This window comes from Anarrhichthys ocellatus, unplaced genomic scaffold (assembly GCF_004355925.1).
Source record: "Anarrhichthys ocellatus isolate YVR2014 unplaced genomic scaffold, GSC_Weel_1.0 scaffold5, whole genome shotgun sequence".
Classification (NCBI taxonomy): domain Eukaryota; kingdom Metazoa; phylum Chordata; class Actinopteri; order Perciformes; family Anarhichadidae; genus Anarrhichthys; species Anarrhichthys ocellatus.
The window spans coordinates 1,733,295-1,751,099 of NW_022280035.1; the positions used below are offsets into that span (position 1 = coordinate 1,733,295).

The 17,805-nt window shown below is 43.8% G+C and overlaps 1 protein-coding gene across 15 annotated transcripts in view; it reads left to right on the forward strand.

The window, feature by feature from the left end:
• LOC116382516 (membrane-associated guanylate kinase, WW and PDZ domain-containing protein 1-like) overlaps window positions 1-17,805 on the forward strand; it is a 99,277-nt gene that overhangs the window by 31,454 nt on the left and 50,018 nt on the right. For all 15 annotated transcript variants that reach the window (XM_031845621.1, XM_031845624.1, XM_031845620.1 and 12 more), the window contains exon 2: window positions 2,165-2,281. In XM_031845621.1, coding sequence (XP_031701481.1) covers window positions 2,165-2,281 — 117 coding nt within the window. The remainder of the gene's footprint in view (window positions 1-2,164; window positions 2,282-17,805) is intronic.

Genomic DNA, 17,805 nt, shown 5'->3' on the forward strand with positions numbered 1-17,805 from the left:
GCGACCTTTGGTTCTGAAAAGTGAAGCCAAAGCTGAAGTACATTAAAACTGCATTCTCTCTAATGTCCACCAGGGGGCGACTCCTCTGGTTGTATAGAAGTCTATGAGAAAATGACTCTACTTCTCTCTTGATTTATTACCTCAGTAAACATTGTAAACATGAGGTATGATTTATTGTTTTTTACTTTTTTAAAACCTAGTGCTAGTTTAAAGACAGAAGTTCTTTCCAGAGTTCTTAGAAGTAGTTTAAATCCCCTTGGGGGGGAATCACACTGGACAGCTTCACTTCCTTCACTTCACAAACCATATTATATTTCCTATCAGTTCCAAAGTAAACTCTACTTCTCCAGTCACCACACTGACCGTCTCAAAGCACCGAGCCAAGAGAAACTCCTCCTCTGTGATCGGAGGCCGACAGGAGGCCATGGCACCTCCCCCCCAAGACATGCTTGCCAGCTCTCCCAGACATGGATGATATATCTGGAGATCATTAAATGGCCCTAAATGAGACCCTGGCGTGAGAGAGAGCTCCGACCATCTGGCCCCATTGTGAGCGACCGGGGCTGTGTCCAAACTCGGCCAGCAGCATCAGCACCTCTGATTGGATGGATGCTGAGTAGGCCTGGGAAGTCCAGCCAATCAGAGACCCCTTTAATCAATTACCCAAACCGGCCTCTCTAAATCAACCACCCTGTTACATACCGAGCATCTTTCTCAGCTATACTCATACTGTCGATATCTTATTTTTGTAGAATTTCTCACATTACCATCGAATGAAATGGATACAAGTTTAAATCTTTGAAATCCAGTAAATTGAAGCTCTAATGTTCAGTCCCGTCGGTTGATCCACCACTTTGGTTCAGAGTGAAATATCTCAAAAACTATTTGATGGATTGGCATGACATCATTTACAGACATTCATCATCCCCAGAGGATGAACCCAAATGACTTTGGGAATCCCCTGACTTTACCTCTAGCGACAGCAGTAGGTTGATGATTTTGGATAACAGACAAACATCTCAACAAGATTTGGTGGATTACTATGACATTTTGTACATACATGCACGGTGCACAGATGATGAATCCAAATGATTTTGATGATGCACCGACTCTCCTCTAGCGCCACCATGAGGTTCACGTTTGATTTTTGAGTGAAACATCTTTACAACTATTGGTACCGACATTCATGTGCCCCTGAGGATAAATTCTTTAGTGAAACATTTCACTGTTTTCCGTACTCATGTTGTTTATGTTTTACTTAGTTTAAGTACATATTTTATGCCCAACCATGATGTTTTTCCAAAACCAAACAATAGTTGTTTTTTTGCCTAAACCTCAGCAAGTGCTTTTGTCTCGATTCCCAACGTTAACCACGTGTTTACTGCGACCGTAGCGGAGCGTCGTTTGACTCGTTGGGCTACCCGGCACGCTAGAAAGTGACACCAATGGTCAGTATGTGACGAGTTGGGATGAGAACGTGTTGGTTTATTGCTAATTAGCAAATGTTCGCACGCTAACAAACTGAACTAACATGCTAAACCTATACTTGCTTAACATCCGCATGTTTGCATTATAACAGTGCGCATTGATGCAGTACACTTTATCACAAACGACATCATTTGGGATTCATCATTGTTCTCTGTATCACACGGTGAATTGGAGATATTAAGGCTTTATTGTCTGATTTTTGTAATTGTCTTTAATTCCTGTATATTGTGTAGTTGTGTTGTTTCTGTTTTGCTGGTTGCGAATGTTTCTCGTTGTCTGGTCTCTCTTGGAAAAGAGATCTTAATCTCAATGAGACAGCCTGATTCAATTAAGATTAAATACAATTAAAATAAATAGTATAGTGATGTTAGTCTTGTTGCGTCACATGGACTTTAAATATATGTTCGAATTCGATTGCATTCTGTGACTGCATTATATTTATGTGTAAACACAATCCAAAACAAATGTATTTATTTACTCCAAACCCACTAAGGAAGATCAACAAGGCCTGTTCTTGTAGTGTCCAGGAGCATTTGTACTTGTGAAATGTCACGGCCTTTCACGACTTTACTTTTGGTCAAATGACAGCACGTAAACAGCGAAAGAGATGAGCAGGTTTCTTGACGTGGCCGGTTTGTTTACTTGAGCTGTTTTTTGTCCGTCGGCTGTTTTCCAGGTCACAAGCTCAACAAGGACCTGAAGCACTACCTGAGCCTGAGGTTTCAGAAGTCCTCCCCCGACCACGAGCTGCAGAAGACCATCCGGGCCAATCTGTATCGCCACGCTGTGCCTTGTGAGTAAAAAAAAAAATATATATATATATACCAGTCGTGATGATAATGTGCTGGACGCTTAAACCAGGACATCTGGCTGACGACTTCAACCAGTCTTTAGCATCATTTCTTCATCTTCACCCCAATGACCCACTTTCTTTTGGCTTCTTTCTCATTTCTTTCATCTCCTCTTAATCTCATCCGTCCCTTCCACTCCAACCACAAATCATGCCATTACACTTTATTCCCCTTTCATCCTTTAAAAAAATCCTCACCAGCTCCGAAAAGGACAAAACAAATGCACATTTTCACTGTGTGTTTTGTATCACAGTCTTGACCGCACAAGATCTCCCTCTCCTGCAGCTGTCTCGCATAACTGTGAAATATACAGAAAAGTGTGGCTCGAGCCAAACACCCGGCACCGAGCCAGCCTCCACAGCTGGGCTCGGTTACGTCACGGACCAGTCGGACCCGTCGGGCGACCCGGTCCAGCTCTGCTCGGTTCATTTGTTATCCTGCTGTCGTGTCTGTGTTACAACAACTTCTGCTTGAGTTGTGGTGACCACAAAAGCTTGAAGCCTAAAGTGTTTTAAAAGCAGAACACTGGATGTGATTAGAGAGAGAGAGAGTTTCCCCCCTGAGGAATTAATTTGATCATCACACATATGCATAGACATGATTTAATCAAGAGAGGGATCATGATTCCGCCTCCTCCTGTTTCTATCTCGTCTATTGCGTCGCTCCCTAATAAAATGTGGCTCCCTAGACTAGATTACTGTATTTTTCTTCGCTTATTCACTCTCTGTCCAATCTCTGTCTGTCTGTCTGTCTCTTGCGCTCAGCCATGTGACCGGTAAATCCGCCTCTCCGCTGAGCCCCCCCCCCCCTCCCAGTGTCCGGCCTGGGATTATGATGTTCTGATATATTGAAAATAGATTCCTGCCTGATTATGTGATGAACATGTTGGGCTCTCTCGCAGAGATCACAGCACGATGGAAAGGCTTCCGCGCACGCAGCGTCAAAATTGAACATAGACAAAATAATAAATGCTGAATATGCTGTACGGCGGTTTTGTGAGGCTGTCGGAGGGTCACCAGATTAAACGGATTACATTTGTTACCCTTAATTTCACCACTTGTGTAATACTGGATACATTTACCTCTGACAGTAATGCCTCTAAAATGTTCAGAATAAACGTTACATGCTGGATACTTTCACCTCTTCGGGTCTAAAATATCTCTAAAATAATAGCTGATACTTTCACCTCGTCATGCCTCTTAAAGTCCTTCACATGAGACAAATCCACGGCGAAAAAGTTCTCGCTCACAATCCAAAACAGGTAGGCCAAAACCAGGGTGAAGCCAATGCTGAAGTACCTAAAACCTGCATTATTTCTAATGTCCATCAGGGGGCGACTCCTCCATTTGCAAGAAGAAGTCTGATTTGAATAGAAGTCTATGAGAAAATGACTCTACTTCTCTCTTGATTTATTACCTCAGTAAACATTGTAAACATGAGTTTATGGTCTCAATCGCTAGTTTCAAGTCTTCTTCAATACAGCATGATGTTCATTTAGTAAATGATGGTCCCATGGTATCCTTTAGGGGCGGGGCTACTTTGTGATTGACATGTCACTACCAGGGCGTTGTCCGGTCTGGGAGTTTAACATCTAACAACTTTCACAGTGTGTTTTCAGTTCATGGAAGTTAATTGTAACATTTTTGGTAGCTTAAAAATGTCTTACTCAGCGTTCGGTTGTACTTGGCTCCGCCCTCTCGTGTCACTTCTAGTGGCATTAAACAAAACAAAGATGGCGACGACCAAAATGCCGACCTGGAGGCTTCAAAACTGTAGTCCACAAACCAGCGTGTGACGTTCAATGACTACGGCCAAAACCTGTGATGAAAAAATCACAACACAGCTTCATTTTAAGGGGTCAGAACCCAAAATGGGAACCACATAGGGTTGTTGCGAGGTACTGATTTTGATGATAACCGTGATATTTAAAAAATAAACATTCATATCATGTTAATAATGTACATTTTGCTACAACTCAACCAAAAGATCTCCCACCACTGAGGCTTTAAAGCTTACAAATGCAAACAAACGCTATTCAATCATAACAACAATTAGCTGTGGGGCAAGTAGCTGCATGAACAATATGAATATAGACCACTTGAAATCCTGCCGACTGTGTTCTCACACACTACGGAGACTACGGGTTTGGAGAAATACTGTATAAATATGTATAACCAACTGACCCTTCGCTAAGTCCCGCCCCTCTCGAAACGCAGACTGGCCAATGAAAGCGTTGGTTTATATTTTTCTTATTGTCAATAAATTCCATGAAAAGACCAAAACAAACACGTTCCCACTGAAGACATGAAGATAAGAGTCACAAAGGAGTTGAAAGTGTTTGTCAGGGACTATTTTCAGAAATGAATTTGGAGTTTTATTACGTATTTACGGCAGAATGGTGAATGTGGGATTGACTTAAAATAAACTACAGCGCCCACGTACGTGTTGATAAAGGGAAAGTTCATCCGGTGAAACAGTGTGGCCCTCCGATGTGTTTCTGTCTTTGAAACAATGATCTATGGCGCAGGGGAATAGGACGTATCAGGCTTTGGCTACGATAATAAGTATGTTAAAAAGCCTTGTTGTGGAGTTTGTTGACAATAACAACTATGAGACTCATCCTGCTTAATATTCACTTTCAAGTGGCAATAAACGTGAGTGTGTTGGGCAAAACCACGGCCTAAACACAAGGCAGTTCGGTCTGCTGTTTACCCCTCCTCTCTCTCTCTCTTTCTGTCTTCCTGTCCCTCCCTCCCTCCCTCTCTCTCTTTCTTGTTGACCTACTATCGCTGCCACCTCCTGTTTATTGTCTCTCTCTCTCACACACATGCAAATGTTGTTCTTGGCATGACGAGGCAGAAAGACCAAAAGCAGTCAAATAAAAGCCACGCTTCTCGGCCCTCTGTTTCCTTTGTCTCTCTGCCTGCCTCGCGTCTCCTCCCCCCTTCTCTCCCTAACACATGTGTTGCTCCCTCTTGCTTGACTCGAACAGGTGCCTTTCCCTCCACCACTGGTCGAGGTGTTTTTTTCCCACTCTCTCTGTGTGTGAATGTGTGTTTATAAGACCCTTCCTCCCCCTCTCTCCTCCCCTCTGTCAACCCATTCTCCTCCCCTCTCTCCTTCATTGCTCCGCTGCTACAGATGGCCATTGTTATCATGTGCGGCAAATGTCACTATTGATAGAGAAGTCTCTCTCTCTCTCTCTCGTGGGATTCGTTTCCTTCCTCACGTCTACAGCTGCTGCTTCGAAGGGGACGAGGGGTTATCTTCGGCGTTATCCCAGCGTTTGTAGCCACGGGGCGAACCAATCCTCCCTCCCTCCCTCCCCCCACCTGATCTCTCCCTCTCTCTCCCCCCTCTGCTCTGTCGTCCTCCTCTCTCTTCACTTCGAGTCCTCCAGTGAGTGTCAGCGTCCCTGTGGCTCAGCGGTGACTGCTGCCTTCCTCTGTCACACTCTAGCTGCTCCCGCTGTCTCCCTGTCTCTGCTGCTCTCACCCTCCATCTCATCCTCTCTCTCTCTCTCTCTCTCTCTCTCTCTCTCTCGCTCTATCTCCCTCCCCTCCTCGCTGTCCTTCACTCCCTCGCTTCCTTGTTTTCCACTCCACTGCCGATCTCGGGGAAAATCATTGTTGGAGACAAATTTCTCTGTTTGCCGCTCACACAAAGAAAACGGATTACGGCTTGATTTTCTGGCTCCAGGGGCTTCTCTCTGCATCCAGGCAAGTGGCAGCTCCTTATTCTCCTCTCTATTCTCCTCTCTTTTCTCTTTTTCTTCTCCCCCCCCCCCCACACTCTCACCAACCATCCGCCATCCGAAGCCCGTGATGTATGCATGGCAGAGAGAGTGTGTGTATGTGGCTGATGCTGTGTATATAGGTTAAGGGAATCAGGGGGAGGTGAGGGTAGAGGTGGGAGTTATGCTGGGGGGGCTGGCCCACTCGGAGCAGGCACGTCCAACCCAGAGGGACAGATGGCCAGTAGCCCTGGTGCTTTTTCCTCATTGGTTTTCTAATTCACCCTGCAGGCTTTGTGTAAGGCCCACTAGTACACAGACCTTCTTTTCAAGGAGCAAGAGATGGCTGCTCTCCTTAGCTAGAGGAGCGAGGGAGGGAGGAGGGGGGTATGTGTGTGTGAAGAACGGACAGGGTAAAGGGAAGGAGGAGGAAGAGGAGGAGAGGGGGGGGTTGCTGTAGAGGCAGGGCGAGCTTTTACGGGGAGGTTAGGATAGGAGAGGAGATGAGGAGCTGAGAGGGGGGTCATCAGCCTCGAATGCATGGAGGTCAGGTCCAGATGCTGCCCAAACAAAAGGGCTTCTCTGGGGGGGAAGCGTGGCACTCGCCATTGTGTGTGTGTGTGTGTGTGTGTGTGTCGCTGCATTGCAGGGTGCTGCCGGGGAGCCTCATGCTAATGACGGCCATTCATTCTCGCAACGCATGAGCGGGGGCCCCCGGCTTCTGTCCGCCTGCTTTTCACGTATACGCACAGCTCGTAGTTTTTGTTCATTGCAACCGAAATATCTGCTGCGTACACGTGCAATGGTGCACTCTGGGAAACGACGACTGGCCCCCAAAGCTCATTAAGGGAGCTGGTGAAATGTGTTTTATTGCATAGTAATGGTGAATGAAGACAGGTGTGTGTGTGTGTGTGTGTGTGTGTGTGTTTGAGGCTTATGTTTAATGCATGTGTTGGTGTTTTCTATTGCCATATTTACCATATTTTACAGATACAGTCACAAACTGGTACCATTAAAATATCTCAGGCCAAAAGGACTGCAGGTCTTCCTTCCTGTTTCAGTGCGATTGGTCCAGTGGGTGGAAGGTGGAGGCTGTGGATCTCTGACGTTGCTTTTGTTATTGACAATCTCATCCAGGCCCATTTCAAAGGCATCTCAAGAAGAAACCATTACAACAACACAACCTCTGTTTCCGCACCTTGAGTTCAGAACAAGCTGCACCTCGAGTCTGCTCTCCGCTCTGATTGTCAATCCAAAGTGTAGCTCACAGTTATATTATTGTGATTCAAAATACTCCATCATGTTTCCTCGCCCAAGCTCATGTAAGACAATTGTCCTTTGATCAAGTGAATGCTCAAGCAGAGATGTGATGTGACAGGATCAACCCCAGAGTCAATTTAAAGTGATCAGCCCCTGATTAATGAGCCTCTGTGGTGTCCCACATGAAAGGCCTCATGTAGTTCTCACCGTACGGCTGAGGAGGGACTGCAGTCCTCTCCTGCTTCGTCCAGAGTGATGCTTCATCCAGAGCTGGGAGTCCCGTCCACATGGAGCAAAAACAGAGCTTGGGATTGTTGATGAACACAGTTCTATACTATCTGGCTCTATACTATTTACACCGATTATATGTTTCCCACGGCCGGCTAGTTTATTTTTGTGGTCGTGGTTTGCGATGACGATAACCTCGGTCGAGATCGAGGAGAATGAACTGCTGATTCACCGACTGAACAAAGATTCTCTGTTGTGATCGCGTCGTCCTCTACAAGACTGATCTGTGTGCGAGTGTCTCGTGATGGTTTGGTTGTGGATCTGCTGTGGCGGCTAGCTAGCACATGTGCTGTAGCTCCTGAGTGTTTTTGTGAGCCTCAATGCCTCCGAGCAGATGGATCTGAAGTCGGATAAGGTCCTCTTCATGTGGCTGCTTTCAGTATCGGTTGTGTTTTGAGCATATTTACTCCTGTGGAGGAGTGCGCTTTGATTATCCCACGGCTTTATTTGGTGTTGATCTATAGCAAACTTACCAATCTACATCATGATTAGATTACAGTGTGTCTTATGCAGTTTCTGCTTGTCGATTTAATATTTGGTTGTTAGCATAGCTGAGCAGTGTGTCGTAAATGACATTTGTTACATGAATATTTTCTTCGCCATCCCTACATACCGCTGCTATTTTGCCATTGTTGTAGTCAAGACCCCCAAAAACCAAGACCAAGACTTTGAGAAGTTCAGACCAAGTCAAGACCACGATCAGAGTGTTTCGAGACAAGACAAGACCAAGACTTTGAGGGGTTGAGACCAAGTCCAGACCAAGAACAGACCAGTGCAAGTCCCACACTACATGACACACTTAAGATAAAATGTGGAAAATGCAATCACAGCAAGCAGATGGTAGCTTAGCTTACAGGAAGCAAGAGGAAGCTGCTTAATACGTAAAAACTACTTTAACGCATCGTTTTTACGCTTCATTTTTTGCACAGATGAAACAAAGAAAGATATAACTTGTTCACAACATGTGTTTTTAAGGTTTGAGGTAGGCAACCTTTAGAGCAATGCTAGCTGTTTCCCCCTGCTTCCAGTCGTTATGCTAAGCTAGGTTAATCTGCTGGCTGAAGCTTCATATTCCGTGTATTTACACTAGAGTGCTTTTGATCTTCTCTCTCTCTCTTACGTGAAAGTGTAATTTACAAAATGTCAAAAGACACCCCAAACAAAGAAATCCAGCTGTGTGATTTCTACTCCACAGGTTGATCGATTATAAAGCTGTAGACAGGTCATATTCACAGTTTACAGATATACCAGTATCTGCACAATCTGATAAAGCATCACACCAGTTAAACTCTGCATGAAGCTTGTTTGACATTGCAAAGTTATGCAAAATTATGTTCTGTTGGCAAGCTATGAACTGAGTTTAACTTTGTTAATCAAACAGAAACATGTCCAATCTTGTCCTTCAACTACTCACGAGTAAAAATTGTCACACTTCAAACAATAACCTAAGTAGCCTAATATTTATTTATAGGTTGATGTAAATACTCAATACACAAACAATCAATCTCAGACATATTGCTTAAACTGTATTTAAGGTTTTACATCAAGGTACAAAATGTAGCATTCAACACGTTTGTTAATTCACTTCAGAACCGTCAGTAAAGCTGCTGTTATTTATTTTTTAGTTGTGGTACAATGAGGACATGTGGCTAAGATTGGACCATGTGAATCCAAGCAGAAGTCTGCAGTCCTCTTCCCTCAGGGCAGCTCTAGGGGTTTGTGGTCAGGCTGCCTGGGCAGCAGTCCATGTCCATGCAGGTACAGGCCTGCGCTGCCAGGTGCAAGCTTTCCTTTGGTCTGCCGTTGGGCCCTTAATCTCCCAAGATCCTAAATCAATTAAGTCAAAGCATAGTAAACAAATCCAGGCTGCAACTAAACTGGGCGGAAACCTCCAGTTCTGAAAAGTGAAGCCAAGGAAGGAAGTGACTTAAATTTGCATTCTCTCTAATGTCCATCAGGGGGCGACTCCTCTGGTTGTATAGAAGTCTATGAGAAAATGACTCTACTTCTCTCTTGATTTATTCCCTCAGTAAACATTGTAAACATGAGTTTATGGTCTCAATCTCTAGTTTCAAGTCTTCTTCAATACAGCATGATGTTCATTTAGTAAATTATGGTCCATTTAGAGTCAAACAGACCATAAAGCAGGGGATGCTTTAGGGCGGGGCTACCACAGCGTTGTCCATGTTTTCAGTCCATGAAAATAACATTTTGGTCGCCTAAAAATGTCTTAATCAGCGTTCGGTTGTATTTAGCTCCACCCTCCCGTGTCACCTCTGGTGGCAAAAAACAAGATGGCGACGGCCAAAATGCCAAACTCAAGGTTTCAAAAGTGAAGTAACCAACAGGTGACGTCACGGTGACAAACTGCTTCTTACTGAACGAAAGACCCAAAAGAGCTGGTAACAACAGCATCTTTTACTCTACATGCTACAGTACCCTCCTCCCATTTTCTTCTACACCCTGAATCCTACATCCTACATCCTTGTCCTGCTGCCCTCTACACCCTCCTTCCTTAACCCAGCATTCACCCCTGGAGAGGTTTTCCCAGTCACGAGACCTGCCTGAAGCTGGCTGTTTATCAGGAGGCACCATGTGTTAGGTAATGTCAAGCGTCTATATTTATGGCTAAGATAGCAGGAGAATGGGAGAGAGAGAGAGAGAGAGAGAGCACGAGGAAGAGGGAGGGCGGGACAGTGGGCGGGAGTATGAGGGGGGGCTGCAGCCATTGGCCTCAGATAGGAACTGGAGTGTGAATAGCTCACAATGGCTTAGCTTCTAAGCTGGGCTGGACCTCTAATTTGCTCTGCTTGTGGAGCTTTGAAGAAAAACGGCAGCTGCCTACATAGCTGCCTGCCTGAATGAGCTGACAGGCTGGGGAGCTAGCACTCGCTCACAGTCAACCGGGTGATCCATGGATGGTTTGGTGCGGAGAGGGAGAGCAGAATTCAGCCCACTTGGATCTATCTTTTTGAATATTTCTGTGGAATAACGAACAGGGAGGAAAACAAGCAGCAGCAGCAGTGGCGGTGTAGAGGTAAATCTGTGACATTTACTTCTTCTCCTGGGAATGATGCCCTGGCTTCCGGGATTAGATTGGAGGGGATGAGGGTGTGTGTGGGGGGGGGGGAATAGACACACAGAGGCAGGTGGATTTTTCTTTTCTTTGAAAGAGAGAGAGAGTCAGTGCTGATGCAGATTTGCGGTGTGGTATTAATTAACTGATGTGCAGTACCATGTGTCTGTGCTGATGGACGGATGTGTGTGTGTGCATATACGTTTGTCTGCCACATCTTCCCCTCATTTCATCTCCCTCCTCTCAGCTTTACTCTCTGAATGAAAGCTCCCTCCCCCTTTTCTCCAATCGCAGTTTTCTCCAATAAACTGTTGTCTTTTGTGCCATTTTTTCTATACAAGATTTCCAGCTAGTGACGCTTCAGATTGTACGTGCCCACTATTCATTTTCATCCCACCCCCCTCCCTCCTTTCCCATTCTTCTCCCCCATATTGAAAGGGGAGAGATGGGGAGGGAGCAGGGGGAACAGCAGGAGAATAGCGGCTGAGACTCAGCTGTGAGGAGTGTTGTGGCGCGAGCTGTAAAGAATGGCCCGTTGTGTTGGGCGGCAGCGGTATTGTGTGTCTGTCCTCTCTGTCCCTCTGCTCTTTAATGTGTAACTGCATCATCCTGTTATTCAAACAATCACAGCGAGGAACCTCAATGAAGGAGAGTCTCTGATTTTAAATATAAAAAGTTAGCCTTTACATAAAATGTAGGGCTGGGTTTTGTTTGAGATGTTTTTCATACTTTACTTTGAGAAATATGATATTCTACTGAAGAGCGGGAATGATTAGTCGATTCATCGATTAGTCAATCTGCAACTGTTTTGTCATTTTTCAAGTAAACGTCCCCAAATATTAACAATTTCACCTAATCAGCTGTAATGATCTGCAGCTTTGTTTTTTGTCTCATGTGACGGAAAACTGAATAGCTGTGTTCACTGAACTGTTGGTTGGTCAAAGTTAGACGCTTGAAGACATAACTTCTACACTACATAATCCGCAGAGTTAATTGTGGCCTTAAACAAATCAACTATTGATCTGAAACCCAAGTAGAGATGAACCTGTAAGACGTTTTCAGTCCTGTTACCGATATATGGGCTTTGAGTATCGGTCGATATCGAGTACTGATCCAGTAGCAGTGCCTAATGAATAAGCTGTACATTGATATAAATGGGTTAAATTGCCGTTTCTTGAAATTATGTCATCCGATAGCAGATCGGCTCATCGTCACCGATTCCCAATCCACCAATTTGAGACAGACAAAGATTTATAATGTCAGTATCGGTGCATCTGTAAACCCAAGCAGTCATAAATCATTGCCGATACAAAATACAAGGTTTCAACTGTCAGCTCAAAGAAAAGTAAATCACAATACAAACTTTTTTTTCTCTGCAAACACATTTCCTGCTGGTACCCAAAAGAAAAAGTATTGACGTACGTGAACGCGACCCTCTTTTTGCAGCACTGCAGATATAACTTGTTCTCGTTTTGTTGTGACTTTCGCAGGCTTCTTGTGTTTCATCGTGCGAGACCAGAAGAAGCATTGTGGCTCTGCTGCTGAAGCTTCCCCAAAACCCCACGCTAGTTAATTGAAATCACTACAGCATGGCGCGCTCTGAGCAGCACCTTGGCCCCTGATAGGATCTGGAGCGGGGCTGCTGTTTGTTTAATCATTAATCTGAGGGCCTCCGCTACATTGATTCCTTTCTCCGTTCCCCTTCATAAACCATTATGGCCCGGCGAACCCTTTAACAGGGGATGGAAGTGCTGATTGAACACAGCCACGGCACTCGGGACCCAATACTCACCTTGGTCTCCGGGGGCTCAGCCGATCTGGACTGAGGGAACAAGTCCAGTACCTGTCCATCTCAGCAGCTGCAGACTTCCAAAGCCTTAAAGGCAGGAAGATGGAGTAACACATACATTTAATAAGTTGAACCCCGGACCAAATATTCCGTATTAGTCCTATTAGCATCGCTAAAAAGATTTGTCCCGCCGACACCATAATAGATGCAAATGGCCATCTATCCGTACTTTGTGGTTGAGGTGCTCCCATCGTCTGACCAGTGTATTAAGGGACTACTTGTGTGGACGAGGTCTTAAAGTGCTGCCTCAATCAATGCTACTCCGGTAATTGGCTTAGAGGCCCCAGAGAGTTGCCCGCTAACTCCCTGTGTGACTGTTGCCTCTTCTCTGCCCCCCCCCCCCCTTCCTGCTCTGTCTGCTCTCAGATACGCGCATGCAATTTCTTTCTCACGTCACCTCTCAGCCTCTGTTTTCATAACACACACTTCCCCATCAACACCGAGCATGTGTTTGTCCTGAAAACACGCCCCGTTTTTAATGCTGTAGCTGCAACTTCTCGTGATGCGGACGGGACAAACGCTAGTGGTAAGGTGTCGTTTATTTAAGAAGCTAAAAGTTTGATGTGACTTTATCTCTTCACTTTAAATTCAAACAGTCACTTAGACATTATTACAGCATTGTTAGGAATTAATGTTGGATCAAAAAAAGGTCCATTTCCCAGCTCAGTTTACAGTCCCCAGGTCAGTTGGAAGTTCTTGCCCCATCCCCCGTGGCGGTCGCACTCGCAACCAGCAGGGGTTAAAAACAGCAGATGTTTGGCTGAACCGGTATGTGTGTGTGTGTGTGTGTGTGTGTGTGTGTATGTCTGTGTTAGACAGTGAGTGGAAGCTCCCCAGACCAACAACAGCAGGAAGGCGATTGAGGGTATCAGATGTCAGAGTGCTGTCAGTCCCACCGGCTATTGTTAATACACAGGGGGACGTTTTTCTTTTTCTTTTTTCACCTGGCTTTGTGGTTTTGGTGGTGTGTGCATACTGTATGCGTGTTTGTTGTGATTTTATGTACACACAAAATTAGCTTTCATGGTCTTTATGACGGACATCATTTTAAGCAGTTTGTGTCTCTGATGACGACCGGTGGAGGAGTAAATATCTGAGGAGTCAGAGAGGAGTTCAGGTTAGATTGACCTCAAATAACCGTGAACCAACCTCACTCGGGGTCAGAACAGGACATCGAGAGAGAGAGAGAGAGAAAGAGAGAAATATCACCTTTAGACTGACATCCTGCACTTCACGTGTTTGTTTGTTTGCACAATACAAGATGGAAATACGAAATATATGAAATACTATGAACACGTTTGTATTTCCGTCTCGTGCTCCAAATTGCACACAATAGCAATCCGGTGCTATCAAGTGACTATATTCTGTCAGTAGCAAATGAGTGTCGGGTGTAACAATAGTATGAAACGCTGTCTGCTGACATCCAAGAGTTTGGTTCGTTTTCAGGCCAGAAATAGCATCCAGGTTTAGGTTATTGTTAGTCTGTGAGGATTAAGTAAAGTCTATTGTTCTTACTTCATCAGCCAATTAGGTGCTTAGCTAACAAAGCACAAAATGTGTCCAAAATTAGGTACAAAAAAAGAGGGCCTCTTACTTTTTTCACTTGATAATCCATATCAAGTCATCCATATTCTTGGTTAGATGACTGAAATAAGGTGTGTGGTTAACACAAGAGAGTTTAACGTTTTCTTCTAGGATATAAAATACGTCAGTAAATACCCCTCTCTGGAATCTTGAAGCTTTTAAGTGTGTTAAAAAAGGCGGTTGCTGACATGTGGCTAAATGAGACTACGAAACGTCATCCCGCTGACTGGTCGGCCTTCACAGCCTTGGACTGTGACAACAAGACGTTTTTTCTTGTTTTGGTGAGATTGCTCTTGAGCGCTCGTAAGATTTTCTTTCACCTAAGAGAAGAGCAGAATGTTGCATGTGGATATCTCTGACAGGCTCGAGCCACTTTTAGACCATACAAACATTCACTCAGCTACATGAATGAAATATTTAGTCAGCCTCCACAGATAACAGCTTCCCTCTCAGTATAAACTCACATGGCGTCAGCCCACCAGAAATGGCTGCAGTGCAACTTTGCTTCATGCATAAACAGGATATTTTTATTTTTTTTCCAGTGTACATTCAAGCACACAGTTTTGCATTTTCAACAACGTAAAAAGTCCATTTGTGTTTTGTCCAAATACTCAGTGTACCAGCATGTCAGTGGATATTCTTTAGCTCAGTATTTGTGATAGAAAAAGTCCAATTGATGTGGAGCAATATATGAGGGAAAATCTGATTTTTTTTTTTTTTTTGGCTGGTAAAACAGTGAAGGTTGAGCTCTGTGCATTGTAAAAGATTCAGTAGCCAGATGGCCTCAGAATCTCCTTTTCTCTGAAGCTAGATAAAATGGCCTCTAAATGTTTGACACTAATGCAACTCTTTTACAGAAGCAGAAGCGTTAATTTCAGGAAATGCAAACTCCTCCAGATTCTCTCCGAGTCCATGTGGATAAGATGAAGGAAGTTCAAGTTGCTTTCTATTAACTGTACATGTTTTGGTGCAGGTGGAAGTGTTTGTATCTGTTTCTAAGTGATCAAGTGCACAATGTTCTTTTGTATCATGACTTGAGTGTCAGGACATTGATGCCATCATGTAGTAAGTTGATTAAGTCTGCTGATAGTAAGGCCATCTTAGTCACATCAGTATGTTTTGCTGCCTTCTGTAGTAGCTCGCCGAGAGACGTCCCTGCTATGCTGCACTTGAAGTGGATCTCTTTTGGGGCATGTTAACCTTCTTATCGGACGGTAACCTCCAGTTCTGAAAAGTGAAGCCAAGGAAGGAAGTGACTTAAATTTGCATTCTCTCTAATGTCCAGCAGGGGGCGACTCCTCTGGTTGTATAGAAGTCTATGAGAAAATGACTCTACTTCTCTCTTGATTTATTACCTCAGTAAACATTGTAAACACGGCTTTATGGTCTCAATCTCTGTTTCAAGTATTCTTCAACACAGCATGATGTTCATTTAGTAGATTATGGTCCATTTAGAGTCAAATAGACCATAAAGTAGAGTATGCTTTAAGGAGGGGCTACTTTGTGATTGACAGGTTGCCACCATGGCGTTGTCCAAACTGGGAGTTGTTCGTGTTTTCGTCTCTGAACTTTAACCCTTTCACGGTGTGTTTTCACTTCATGAAAGTTAATAGTAACTTTGTTATTAAAATTGTATTTAGCTCCGCCCTCGGGTTTCAATTCTGGTTGCAAAAAAACAAGATGGCTTCGGCCATAATGCCGAACTTGAGGCTTCAAAACCGTAGTCCACAAACCAATCTGCAATTTTTACGGTGACTACGTTCACTTCTGATGTACAGACTATGCTTCTGCTCTTACAAACCTTTAGTACTGCTGGGCCCGGGACCACTAGTGGGCCTCAGAGCACTATTTAGTTGGCACTATTTAGTAGGTACTGCCAAATGGTTAGATTACATTTTTTAAATAATGTCTTTGTAATTTGCACAGCTAGTTATGTTAATGTGCTAAAAAATTCACATAAATGAAAGCGGTTAAATAAAAATGCATAACTTCAATGACCAGTTACATTTGAATACAAACATCCTAATCACTCGTCATCAGTACAGAACTCTGCGCCAGTAAAAGCTCTAAAGCGTGTGCTGAGGAAATATGACCCTAAATACATTAAATTGGGATTGATAATAGCAGGTAGCAATGGGTGAAGGTATAGGCAGAATATTTATTGATCGTTACAGCTGACGAAGGCATAAGAAGTATTATTTCTCCCCCTTTTTCTTGTCATGTTTTGTTTCTCAATTAGCTGGGAATGTGGTCCTTGGATATTTTTGTAACAAACAGAAGTGGGCCTTAAGTTAAAGATCCCGAGGAAATCCTGCCTTTGTGTTTTCCAAGACGTTCATGTGCGGATGAACTGTCACCTTTTTCCATGACGAACCTGAAAATGATCAGAGTTTTTCGGCTACATTGCAGATTAAGCCAGTTCATGTGAAAATGACTGTAAACAAGCGTCCACCAAGTATCGACTGTCAGGTGATAACATTTCTCCAAGGTCTGTAATTAACGACTTAGGACAGCTCGGATGCTCCTGCAGTTTATGATGCGTGTTTGGTAGCAGTGAGTGAGTGGCCCAGTATTAGGAGACAGGATGTGGGTCATAGCAGGCGCTCATCCAGGCCACTTCAGGGACACATGTCCCCTGCTCCACAGCTTTTTATGAACTGCCAGTGAGGACAGAAACTGGCTTCCACAAACTGTTATTTATAGTCCATACTGCGCTGTATACGCTGTATATGTGTTTGCACACTTCTTCTCTCCTTCATTAGTGTGTCTGTGTGGTTCTGTCAGTGTGGACGTTCATACCGGTGTGTGTTTACTGTAAATTTAATGCCATACACAGCAGGTGAAATCTAGCGCAGAGTACAGTGGGGGGTGAAATTAAGCAGACTTGCAACGCTTCTCATATGCTATGATTTGGCTTTTTTTTTGCCCTTCTACTTTCTATACAGGGAGGCATAAAACACACATTACAATACAATGATTTAAAAGACTGTCCAACGTTAGTTAATAACTCTGATATTTGGACAGCATACCGTCACAAAAGCAGCATTGAATTTGCTGTAGTTTGTTGTTGACATAGTTTCCACTTCCTGAATGTTCTAGTGCTAGTGTCTTTAGTATCGATCAATCTCTGGATTATATCTTTGATGGATCTAATCTTTGTTTTGTAAATCAGAAATGGTGAAAAAAATGGCCTCTACAATTCACCACAACCAAAATGAACATATTCAAAGATACAAGTTAATAGTCTGAAACAGATTAGAGCTGCAACTCTTAGTTAAATGACATTACAGTAATTTACAATCTCATGTTTTCTTGTTGTAGAAATTGTAGGATTTTACATTATATATCTTCATCAGACAAAGAAAAAGCCAGTTGAAATGACATCATAGTCTTTGGGAAACTCGGACAGGCATATTTTTTTCTGTTTTTTTCATAAACTCAATAATTAATTGATTGATTGAAAGAATGATTGACAGATTAATCAACAATTAAAAATAATAATTCGCTGCGGCACTGAAAAACAGACAAGAGGTTGATTAATTGTGTGTCCATCAACTAATCAGTTCATCGACTACAGCGGCTCGTTTTGTGTTGCGTGCACCAGAGACGATGTCGATGACGTGACGGAGGTGAGGACACGGTTGCCTGGACTCCTTTATCCTTTTTTTTTCTTCAA